Below are 12,631 nucleotides of genomic sequence, written 5' to 3'. Positions count from 1 at the left end.
GACCGCAGGAATTGTGGTCAATGCAAACATGACTCCTTGTAAAAAAAAGGTGTCAGTGTACAGAAACATAATCTCGATAAAGACCGGAGAAATCCGATGAGCTATGAAGCTCTTTTTCAAAGACGTCCAGTAACTGTATACACCTCCGATAAGCACGGTTGACTACGTATGGTGCAAAGGAGTGCAACACGCAGATATTCACCCTGAAGATGATTTTGCCGCCTCATGCAATCCGCATTTGCTACCAGCAGCTTGCATGTTTGCGAAGCAGCGGGGGGAAAAGCACAGAATACTTTGACAAACATTGCCACAGAATACTAGCCCGCCGAGCCAAACGGTGGTTTGTAGTCTGAGTGTTGAAGTGTAGCACCGTGTTCAAGTCCATTCACGGAGACGAGTACAACTGAATCAAGTGGGGAAAGGCAATTTCAGATATTTGTGTGTGTGTGTGCGCAGCCATCAGGCTGAGGTGAAACCATCAACCTCTCTGCAGGTGGATAACCCTGTCAGGCTCAAGCACGGGTGTTCATTTCTCACTTGTCCAGTCCAGGGCTTGAACCTGAAAAGATCTCAAATGTTCCAGACTCGCATTCTCACGTGATGTGTGATGCATACACCAACTGAAGTGAATGCACCATTGGTGCAAATAAATATGCAAGTCCGGCAATGCTGCAGAATGTTTTTTGTAAATATCTAAGAGCTGTCTGTTGTCTCTTTAGTTTCCTAGAAGAAGCAGAGACGGACGTGTGAAGAATATTCCTAATGATCTGTTTGTTAACTGGATCCTGTGTAAAATTGTACGTGAGCAGTGGAGTGGTGGTATAGTTTTTTTCGATTTAAAGCTTTCGTGACTGCAGAGATTCATCTTCTTTGTTCTTTCGGTAAAGTCACGTAGAATGGAAATAATAAAATACAAAAGTATTATTTTATTATTATTTTATTATTTCCATTCTACGTGACTTTGCCGTAGAATGGAAATAATGAAAAGCATTTTATTTTTATTATTTTATCATTTCCATTCTACGTGACTTTACCGAAAGAACCAAGAAGATGGTGGTATAGTGGTTAACGCATTGCGCTATGAACTGGGCGATGCCGAGTTTGATTCCTGACTGCTGGTAACACCGGTCTGAGTAATATCTTAACTGCCTTTTTGGTTATGCCCAAAGGTTCAAACTTTGTTCTAAGACTTGACCAATTTACTGTTAGCCAAGGGATATTGTGCTTCGCAAAAGAACCGATGCAGAAAATCCCTGGCTTCCATCTTCCGTGAAGCTTCTGGTTCACAACCCCTAATCTGCATCCGCTGTGCAAAGTATGGCAGCAGCAGATTTTGTGATTTGAAGAATAAAACTTGAGTTGTCATTTATTCATAATTGTTTTTGTTTGCGTCCGATCTTGTAAGTAAAATGGCGGCATGTGTGTTGTACACCCTCCTCCACCCTGACACCGCCGAAAATAAGTATAACCCGTAAAAACAAAGTTTTTCACTATAAATCCTTTATATGCGTGACGGCTAGAGTCCTCTCGTCCTCTGGCTTGAGATGGCTGCCACCTATGGGTCAGATGATTGCATTGCACCATTAAGAAATTGGTAATTAAATATAATATTTTTGTCCTAAAAAGTGTAAAATTTTGGGAAAAAAAATTTACGAACATTAATTGTCACGCCCAACGAGTCTGTGTGGGAAATGTCAGCTCGATTGGATCACGGGAAGTGGGTTAAAAAACGACCGAAAGATTTGCACGGTCCTAAGCAAGCAAGCGAACTTAATATAAAGGATTTAAAAATAAAGTTGTCCTGTGAACAAGTGCACTAATTAATCGTTCCCTCATCACATCGGCGTATTGCATCACAAGCCACAACATTTGACTACTAGGTGCGACATTTCGCTGCTAATTATAACCAGCATCATCAGGCAATTGCGATCATCCGCCTGATGGGTGGAGCAGGGTGTATGACACACATCGGCATTATACTCGCGCATAATCCAGACCCAGGAATCAATTGCGATCATCCGCCTGATGGGTGGAGCAGGGTGTATGACACACATCGGCATTATACTCGCGCATTATCCAGACCCAGGAATCAATTGCGAATCATAATATTGCTCAGTGAAAGTCTACGTGTTAAATAGTCGTTTATGTTGACGTCTGTGATTTAAAAAAAAAAGTGTTTGTTGTGTGCTTTGCCGCTCCTGTTTTTGTGTATTTCAGAACTACCCTTTGGCTGGGAGAAGGTCGATGACCCAGAATATGGCGTGTATTATGTAGAGTAAGTTACATTTCGTGCACTTCTTTTCTCTCTCAAATTATTGTTGCCGTGATCTTACCCCTTGCGCAGCTCTTGCGCATTGACGACAAATTGCATCTGCGCAAATAGAAAAGGCCGCGACCGTTTTTAAAAGCAAAAAAAAAATGTTGCTTGAATAATAACAACAACAACAACAAACCCTTTGTGTCTCGAGGACAGACGACATTGAACGTAGAGCACCCTGGCACCCGGTCCGTCTGTCCGCAACGTTCCGCTGGGGAACCACCACAAAGGCTGCGTACGGGGAAAACATTTGGCCCGTTTTTTTTTCTTCCCCCGAATGAGAGTGATATTTGACTGCACGCTCCGTGTTGCAACACTCGTCTTCCTGAAAGCTCGTTACGCTTGATATTTTACAGGTCATGCAATGCATTCGTGGGGTTTGTTTTTGTTGCGGTCGTCGTTATCAGCGGGCCACGGCTCGGCTGTCAATCCGCGCATTAGCATTATTACCCCCGCGGGGGTCAAGAACGTGACCCCTGCACCGAGTGCCCGGCTCGCTCCGCCCGTGACCCATCATCCCTCGCTTTCATTGCCACGCCAGAGCGCGGTGCAGTAGGAGGCTTTTAGACGCCAATTTGTACTGGAGCGAGCGAGCGACTGACCGCGTGTCCGCTTTGCGTTTCCACCCAGCTTGTGTTGCTGTGGTTAGAGCTCTCGATTTGAAGCTTTCGTGACTGCAAGGATTCATATTCTTAGGTTTTTTCGGTAAAGTCACGTAGGTAAAAACATTAAAATTAATAAAAGTAAAATAAAATAGAAATCACGACGTTTCGGAGGCAACACAAGCTTCCGTCTCCAGGTGGAACCGTCACAGCCACGACAGCTGTATCAAGTAAATGGGAGATTGCAGGAGCTACCACTCAGTTTATATAATAGTTGGAGAGGGGGGAAGGGCCAAGTACAGCACACTTTTTATTCATATGGTAAGGTGAGGCTTAAGAGGGTGAGCCTTTGTTATGGTTTGTGACAACTAAACATGGTGAACATGGTAAACATGGTACACCTGTAATAGTTGTCTGTCAAATAATAATTAAGATTGGTCAAATAAGTGTAGTTAAATCCTAAGAATAGAGCTCTCGACTCGCAGTCAGGTTGCAGTTTCAAACGCTAGTTGGGGGTAGGGGGTGGTGGCGTTGGGGGGGTTGGTGGAGGGGTTGGGAGGTTGGGGGGGGCGATCGGCCCAGGTCATCAACTTTGCGGATCATCATAAAATGTATGCCACTTTGTGGTTGTCCTGTGAATAAACTGGCTCCTGCCGTGGGAACATGGAATTTCCACCATTGGCTCAAGGCCATGACGATGATTTCAGCGGGGTGGCGCTGACTAAAAATTGTTGATTCATGGCACATACGGTATGTTTGTTAAATGCTGATCACACATTGGCAGCTTAGCTGCTACGAAATTACCAAATCACAGATTCAGAACCGATGTGATCTTGTTAAAGACTCCACAATACAGATGATCAGCATTGTAGTAGGTCAACAATGTGTTTCCTCTGGAGATGCTGGCCCTTACCGTAGTAATGTGGAGCTCTCATCACCGGCTCACGGCCATCAATAAATCTGAGTACTCACACCGTATTTGTTAGAGCAGAGTGGTGATGCTGTGATTTTTGGCTCTGAGTAAAATATTGACAAAGAGAGGGATGCCTACATGGTGTGAGGGTTAGCACACTTGGCTTGCAATCCAGAGGTCGCCAATTCAATATCCGGGGCGGCAGTTTCAAACAGTTGGCAAGTACAGTACGTTGAACTTCTTTCGCACCGTACATAGCCAACTGTGCTATTCGGAGGTGCGGGGGAAGGACAACAAACGAAACACACAAAGCAGTTCTGAAGAAATGAGTTTTCAGTCTAGATTTATAAGTGCATAGCTTCAGTGGCTTCCTAATATCGGATGGAAAAGAGGGTTCAAGACGGCCTTGCGAAGTGCATCTTAAAGCGCACGATGCTGTGACCGTCTTTGTTCAGTGGCGAGCCGAAAGCCGATGCGAGGGTGACCGGAATTGGCACGATGGTTTGTGCTTCTTGACGAAATCAGCAATGTCTTGTGGTCCATTCGTGACAAGCACTTTGTGCGTAATGAGTGCGTGTAAATGGGTCTGCCACAGTGAGTCGATCAGCAGGTCGTGTGTGGTGGGGTCAAGTGTGAGAACTCCCACTTCTAGGCCACGTACCCTCGAGCGGAGTTCTATGGAGCAAGTAATTGCAAGGCCGCACCTTTATTTATAATTGACAGAAGGCCTGCGTACACACGTTGTCGGTGTATATTCTCCTTTCCATGAGTGACGCCATGACAGGAACACAAACCCTTAACGTTCATGCGCCCGCATTATAATCAGCCGCTTCCAATGGAGAACAAGGTATTTTTAAAGATCAGATAGGCAGTTACGCAATGTCGATCTGAAATTGCCAACTGATGAAATGTCAACCCCTGCAACTATGTTTTTTTGTAAAAGCTATTTCATTTGGACAAGATTATATTTGAATGACATTTTCAGGATTTAATTTGCGCCGAAAGTTTTTTTAACTTTTTGGAGCGATTAATATTTACTTATTTCTGTTGAAAATAAACAATGACTTCAGATTTGTGTCTTCCCCTAAACAGTAGAAAATCTACTTTCCTCCCTTAAGAGCGCTCAAATGTATTCAGAAAATAACTCCGTGCACTTCAAATTCTAATGAATACCGAACACCTTAAACGCTGTGTCCATCCGAATATGAATTGAATATATAGTGCACCTTAATAAAACAAGTAACGTAAAAAAAAATTACGTTAGAAAAGTGCGGTGTGCTTACGCATATTTAATGTGGCAATTACTCAATTTGTCACCATGAAAAAACAACACTGCAATGTCAGTTCAGTGGTGGAAGTTCTATTATCCGATGGCAGGGGTGATGGGGTTATCCAAAGTTGTTGATGGTTGGGTGTAAATTTCCGTAACTGAAAAGCCAACAATTTTAACTCGTGTGTTTCCCCTCTACCCGCCCCCTCCCCACCATTCTGCAGTCATATCAACAGAAAAACTCAGTTTGAAAATCCTGTGGCTGAAGAAAAGAATACCAAATTGCAGCAGTTACAAGGTAATGTCAACATCACACCCTCATTTACCATTATGGATTGCAGGCTTTGCCATTACGTGTGTCCCATAACACGTACCAAAAAAGGCTCGGTGCTAAACTTATGTAACGTTAAGAGATAATCAAAGTCAAATGGGCATTTTTGGCAGCGCTAAACTCCAATGGTGTGACCTGGGTCAGTGGTTGAAATTCCACATTGCAGTGTCCAGTCTTCTCCATGGCAATGTTAATTTACACGACAAAGCGCTATTCGTTTTTGTTGACCCCATAAAGAAGACGACGATGATGATGATGAGTGCGAATGTGATCATGAACTCGAATTTGACGTTTGAGTCCAGGCGCCCTGCAAAAAGCTCAACTCAGCCGGTGTTTACGCACTTTTTACAGGAGGGTGTATTTAATAATTGTTCGTAACATGCAGTGCTGTCGCGTGTGGACCCAAACGGCCGACAACCCAAAAAAATTGAGAGCAATATATAAAGGTGCGTGGTAATTCAGGCACATTAATGAGCAAATCGTCGGCGTTTATAGACTGTTAGGCGAGTAAAATGCCGTTTACGTTTAGCCATTCTGCACGCGGTCACGCTGCCTCGAGTTTATTTATAGCGCGCTGGTGAAAAAATGCTCGTGAACTTACAGACAGGATTAAAATTATGCCGATGAAAGATAGAGCAGAGTAAGCAAACGTTCTGGCTGATGCTAACCCAATCGGCGCGTATGAAAGAGCGTTCGAGTGAAAGAGTTGAATTAAATGGAAAACAACATGGGCGGTGGAATTTGTAGGAGGTAAGACAAACATGAATTGTTTTTGCATTATGTCCTTCGCGTACACTAGCGTCTTTAATAATAGAAATGGACTTCAAAGGGTTTGCTTGCAATAAAATATCGTACCAAACGTTATTTGCAACGTGTTTATAGTCTCATATGAAAACGTTCGTTTTTGTATAAATGTGCATATTAGAACTGGGATAAAAGAAATACTCCACATTTACAAAACGAATTTTACATATGCGGATTTATTTGTTTGTTTGATATATTTAATAAAATAATTACTTCATACAGTATTCCATGAAGTAAAAAAGTACAGTTTTTTTCCACATCTTAAACGTGTACTTGCCATTGCGCAAGAATAGCAGTTGAGTTAGCGCTGTTTTGCTCTACAATAGTAATGTTTAGCGTTTTAGATATATAGCGCCTCTTCCAAGCAAATCGAATCTCACCATCGCTGAGAAATCACAGACCAAGCGGGAAGGCAGCCAGGCAGCGAGCCGGCGCTACCAAAACAATTGCCAATCAAGCTCTGCTGTTCCCTACATATTAAGATTTTTTTTTGCCAATTCATGAGTGTAATAATAGGGTTTTTCCCCTTTTTTCTGGCAACAAAACTGAAACCTTTGTATAAGGAATCATGTGTGCATTAACCACAATACTTGTGGTCAAAATGCAAACAAAAAACACACTCTGACAATATATGCATTGTCCTTGAAACTGATTGGTCCACACCAGAGACGGCTTTCTTTTGAGCCTCGTCTCAATTGGTGCTAGACCAGAGGGCGCCAAAAGGCGCACAGCTCATTCACGCGTGTGTTTATACATGCGGGAAGGAAACCGAAGTACCGAGAGGAAACCCAGCAAGGGGGGTGCGGGGGTGGGGCAGCACTCAAGACAGACGGAACAGGAGGAGTCCACACTTTGCTGTTGCTTCTTCCCAGCAAGCCCGGATGTTGGCTTCACCAACTCAACTCTCGCCTCCACGGTGCTGGGTTCCAGGCTTACGCGCGTAGCCGTGACCGCCCGGTCCGTACTGCCGTGGAGTATCTTGAATCTGTATTCTTAGGTTTTTTCGGTAAAGTCACATAGGTAAAAAAATTTAAATTAATAAAATAAAAATAAAAATCATGACGTTTCGGAGGCAACACAAGCTTCCGTCTTCAGGTGGAACCGTCACAGCACGATAGCTGTATCAAGTAAGTACTTGATACAGCTATCGTGCTGTTCCACCGTGGCGTCCTAATATTGTAAGGAAGAGCATTCCAGATGGCCACAGAAGTGCAGCTGAAAGTGCGCAATGTGTTGACCATCTTCGATGGTTAGCCAAAAGCCGCTGCTCGGATGATACGTTGCCAAACGTGCTAATCGGAGGTGCGCTCTGTTAAGCGAGAAACCAACGACTAACGCCATCGTCAACCCGACGAGCGTTCGTCGATCAGCGGTCTCCGCTGGTCTCCAAAGTGGCAACAGCTCAAGCCACCATAACGGCCCTCTTCCCCCGGCACCAAGCAGCACGCTTTCAGATCAGTGCTGGAGCACAAAGGATCCTTGAAAGGCAACATTGAGGGATTTTTTTGCCGGAGGCGACGGAAGTGCGAGCATCTCGCGAACATTTCGACGACGCGTGTCACGTTGACTTGGGGAGAGGCGAAGAAAGAAATGCCCGAGGCCTTTGGGATGAAAGGACTCCACCTCATGCTGTGGTCCCCTGGGCAGCTGCCGTCAGACAAATCGCCCCTCAAGGAAACGGGCAGCAAAGAGGGGTGGGGGTTTCCCTGAGCCGATCAAGAAGACCGAGGTGACCATTCGCTGCAGAATCCCGGAGGCTGCCGGGAGAAAAGGGACACCAAAATCAGAAAGTGTCTCGGTCCAAGGAAAGTGGGGCCAGGCCCAGAAGACCGGGAATTGTCGACGCTGCGGTTTGGACAGGGCTCGGTGTATGTATGTACGTACGTGCTTTGAATTTCTTTCGCACCGCACGTAGCAAACCGTGCTAATGAGAGGTGCGCGAAAACTCTTCGCAAGGACTACCGAAGACAGAATCGTTAGGACGGTCTATCTCGCGGACGGCACGCAGATTGAGGAAGGAGAGAAACGACAGATCGGATTTGCCTAAAACGTAGGTTTTTTTTTTGAGCAGATGCCGTCCCGCGTCTTTTTCGAACGAACATTGAAACGTTTGTTTTAATTTCTTGTACGAACAAGATCCATTAACTTACTCGGAAATGTACGCGTTAATGAAAAGCAAAATCACGTAACTACTTACAATGTGATGTGTTGCAGATGTGAAACTAATTTGCAATAATTGTAGTTTACAACCGATTCCATAGGAATCCTAACAAAACGTTTAAATGTTCTGCTAAATCAAATTATACTCTTGCTTACAGGCAAACTTTCTGGCTATAGTGTATTAAGAAGTGTATTTTCATTGCAGAACTATTTTTTAGGGTATCCACCGAGACTCATTTGCATGGCCACGTGATTCCAACTGGGAAAATAAGTTTTGTTTTATTTGGAGAAAATCTAATTAATTTCTTACTTACTTTATAGTTAACTATATAATTAAATTAATAATGTTTTCAAATATCTTATTAAAAATGGATAATCATACCAGTGAACTACACTGTGCCCATATCCCGGGCATAAGGGGGCATTCATTTTGGCGGTTCTTTGCATGCTTAAATAAAGGGACAGCATGCGATCCTTAAAACCAATTAATTATTATTGGGGATGAGTTTTTAATTTACTCATTCGGATCACGGCATTGGCACACTCTGTTGTGCTATTGCCAATAATGGCACAAGGCTTTTATTATTACGTTTTGTAGCGAACAGAATAATGTTTTGCAAAATGTCCTGTTGGAATTTACTGGTCAGATGTCATCCTGCGCAAATTGGCATCTTGCAACGATGTTCGCCACTCAATCAGCGCATCTCACGATCCACTCGGTGTGTCCCATCATAATGCACACTTTCACCTGCAATGGCTTAATTTGTAATCAATTGGAGGAGCGGTGAATGACAAAGGAGCACAGTTGTGGGTTTCGTGGACCAGATTGTGAGGGACCCCGTTTGTTGACAATATATTGGAGTCCTAGTGTGTTTGTATGTGTGCGCTACGAACTCGGAGACCCGAGTTCGATTACCGCTCACAGCCAATACCAGTGACGATTATATGAACTGGTCAAATCGGCCTCAAATGAGTACCTGGGGCGGTGTGTAAACATCGCCACTGGGGAGACAAAGGCGGTTGGGCGTGGTGTTGGCCACCCACCTCTGCGTGTGCTGTGTCAGCCTTTATAGGTGCTCGCTAACGGCACTTGTCCCTACAGTCTGTTCAGCCTATACGGGGGATCTTTGTCTTTTTTTAGGGAGTGATGGCATAGCGGTTAGCGAGCTGCGCTACGAACCCGGTGACCCGAGTTTGATTTACGCTCACAGCCAAAAATCGGTGATGAATATTTGAATTGATCCTGGGCCTCCCCTAAGTCGACTCAGCATCAAATAAGAACAAATGAAGTGGCCGGGCATGGTGCTGGCCACACACCCCCTCGTGTGCTGTGATAGGTGGTCACTAGCAACACTTGCCCCAACAGTTTGTTAAGGCTGTCTTTGTTATTATTATAATTCGACCAAATATGTTGCATTGAATCTCAAATAAGCCTCACACTGCCACGCAATGTCTTCAAATGTCACCATGGGATATGTCGAGTCCACTGCGAAGCAGACCGCATTTATGGTTCATATGATCTAGATTTGAAGTTTTCGTGACTGCCGGGATCCATACTCTTTGGTTCTTTCGGTAAAGTCACGTAGGTATAAAATATAATAAATTCAATTAAATCACGACGTTTCGATCACAAGACAAGCGACCGTCATCAGGTGGAACCGATACAGCAGGACAACTGCTGATTTGCAGTTGTTATTTTATACCGACGTGACTTTAACAAGCGCAGCCAGGTCTTCAGAATCAGAACCCCATGAGCTATAAAGTTATTTTCACAGATGTCCAGTAGGGGGCGGATCAGAATTGTGAAACAACAAACAGTACATAAAACACAATAGGAGTGCAGAGAATAGGAAAGTATATTCTTAGGTTTTTTCGGTAAAGTCACGTAGGTAAAACATTAAAATTAATGAAAGTAAAATAAAATAAAAATCACGACGTTTCGGAGGCAACACAAGTCTCCGTCATCAGGTGGGACCGATGACGGAGACTTGTGTTGCCTCCGAAACGTCGTGATTTTTATTTTATTTTACTTTCATTAATTTTAATGTTTTACCTACGTGACTTTACCGAAAAAACCTAAGAATATGAATCCTTGCAGTCACGTAAGCTTCAAATCTAGAAAGAATAGGAAAGGTAACCAAATCACTTAAAATATATACATATAGAAATCAAACAAAACTATTTTAGTATTACCAGGTAAAGCCCACTGAGCTATTAATTTATTTTTCAAAAGCGACCTGGCCACAAATGATAGCTCAACGAAGTGGCTTAGCACGTGGAAATTTATAGCAGCTAAATATTCTAAATAATTTGTAACCACCCCTGTGCATGCACGGGTGTGTGTGCATGTGTACAAGAGAAAAGTACCGGTGGAAATTACATGTCACCGATGTACATCATGGGAAACTTGAATTCTCATCGTTCACGTTTGTATTTTAAACTGTGCTAATTATCTTGTATAACTGCGCAGGACACTTGGCAAGCTGATTAATATTAGAAAATGTATATTTTAGCTGTCTTGTTACTACATTATCAGTCACAATCGTGGCCTTTGTCATCAAAGGAAAATCTAAAAAACTTTTGTGTTGCCCACTGGGCATGTAAATGTTGATTCAATGGCAGTGTGGAGGAGCTGAATATTCATGGCCAAGGAGATGTCCAAACCCCCTGAGATTATTAAAATTTAATCAGCTACAGTATATTTTCCCCTCCACTTAATATAAAATTAAGTGTTATCTTATTAGCCATATGGCTTCCTGGGAGTGCATAATTTCAGCAGCATTGATTGGATGCAAACAAACTCTAGATTGGTTTCAACTTGCATTGTCTCACTGAAAAAAAAGATATACCTGGAATTGCTTTTGTTAATGGTATGGTCAACATAAAACTAGTTCATCACAAGTGGCCCACATTATCCCCTTGTGTGCAGCTCCAGCGATTAATGGGTGCTTGCTAACAGCCATTGACTCCTGGACGAGTGCTGCTTCTTCCCAATTAATGAAGGCAATGGCATCAACCATCTGTTAAATCGTGTTGTATTTAAGCGATTCAAGAACTTATTACTTGAGTCATCTTTATTCTCTGAAGAGGCGTAGTAGTAGTAATAATAATATGCTGACTCTGAGAATTATAAATAGATGTTTGTCTTAATTCTAGATTTTAAGCTTTCGTGACTGCAAGGATTCATACTCTTGGTTTTTTTCGGTAAAGTCACGTAGGTAAAAAATGAAATAAAAATTAATAAAAATAAAATAATAAAAATCACGACGTTTCGGAGGCAACACAAGTCTCCGTCATCAGGTGGGACCGTCACAGCCAGATTTGCTGTATCAAGTGTGATACAGCAAATCTGGCTGTGATGGTCCCACCTGATCAAGTGTGATACAGCAAATCTGGCTGTGATGGTCCCACCTGATGACGGAGACTTGTGTTGCCTCCGAAACGTCGTGATTTTTATTATTTTATTTTTATTAATTTTAATTTCATTTTTTACCTACGTGACTTTACCGACAAAACTAAGAGTACAAGATGAGTGTCTTGTAAATAGACTGCGCAAGCACAGTTGGAAACATAATTTAGGAAATGTCTACCACTTTGTGGGAAGTGAATGGCGGTTGTCCTGTACGAATGTGGAATTCCCATCGCTGACTCAAGGCCACCAAAGCAACGGGGCAACTGGTCGTGTTCTCGTGAACAGGGAGACGCTTTTATTTTATTTTTACTTGAAAAAAATCCTAATTGATTAAATACAAATTTTTAAAAACCATGGAGAGGAAAGATAATTACTCGAAAAAGTGAATATTGGTTCTGCTCGGTGTTAACAAGGCAAAGGTCTCGAATATGGTCTTTAACAAACTGTTGGGGCCAGTGCTGTTCGCGAGCACCTAACGAAGCCTGGAACGGCACACGAGGGTGTGTGTGGGTGGCCAACACCACGCCTGGCCACCTCCGTTTGCACACCGCTCCAGGTACGGATTTAACTATGAGTCGGCCGAGGGTAGACCCAGAACCAGCTGGGAATCGAACTCTGCCCACGGGGTCGTAGTGCGGTGCCCTGGGCGCACTGCATCACCGCTCCTATGCACGCGCACGTGGTGCTGGAAGTCAGTGAGGCAGGACTTCAGATTGAGCCAAAATGAGCCCCTTTACACAGGTCAAAAAGGAGCAGCATGATGCGTAATCCAAAAACACTGCTGCCAAAATGCACAAGAAGGTGGCCTTATTAGCTACGAAC

The 12,631-nt window shown here is 43.4% G+C and overlaps 1 protein-coding gene across 1 annotated transcript in view; it reads left to right on the top strand.

Annotated features, from left to right (window-relative positions):
- Window positions 1-12,631, top strand: part of LOC144732883 (membrane-associated guanylate kinase, WW and PDZ domain-containing protein 1-like) — a 315,269-nt gene that overhangs the window by 210,243 nt on the left and 92,395 nt on the right. Inside the window, exons 6-7 of the mRNA XM_078614546.1 lie at window positions 2,218-2,275; window positions 5,327-5,400. Of these exons, the coding sequence (XP_078470672.1) occupies window positions 2,218-2,275; window positions 5,327-5,400 (132 nt within the window). The remainder of the gene's footprint in view (window positions 1-2,217; window positions 2,276-5,326; window positions 5,401-12,631) is intronic.

Source organism: Lampetra planeri, chromosome 44 (genome assembly GCF_965212315.1).
Source record: "Lampetra planeri chromosome 44, kcLamPlan1.2.h2, whole genome shotgun sequence".
NCBI classification, from domain to species: Eukaryota; Metazoa; Chordata; class Hyperoartia; order Petromyzontiformes; family Petromyzontidae; genus Lampetra; species Lampetra planeri.
Note: the sequence above shows the minus strand (reverse complement) of the source record. Positions and strands in the feature narration are given on the sequence as shown.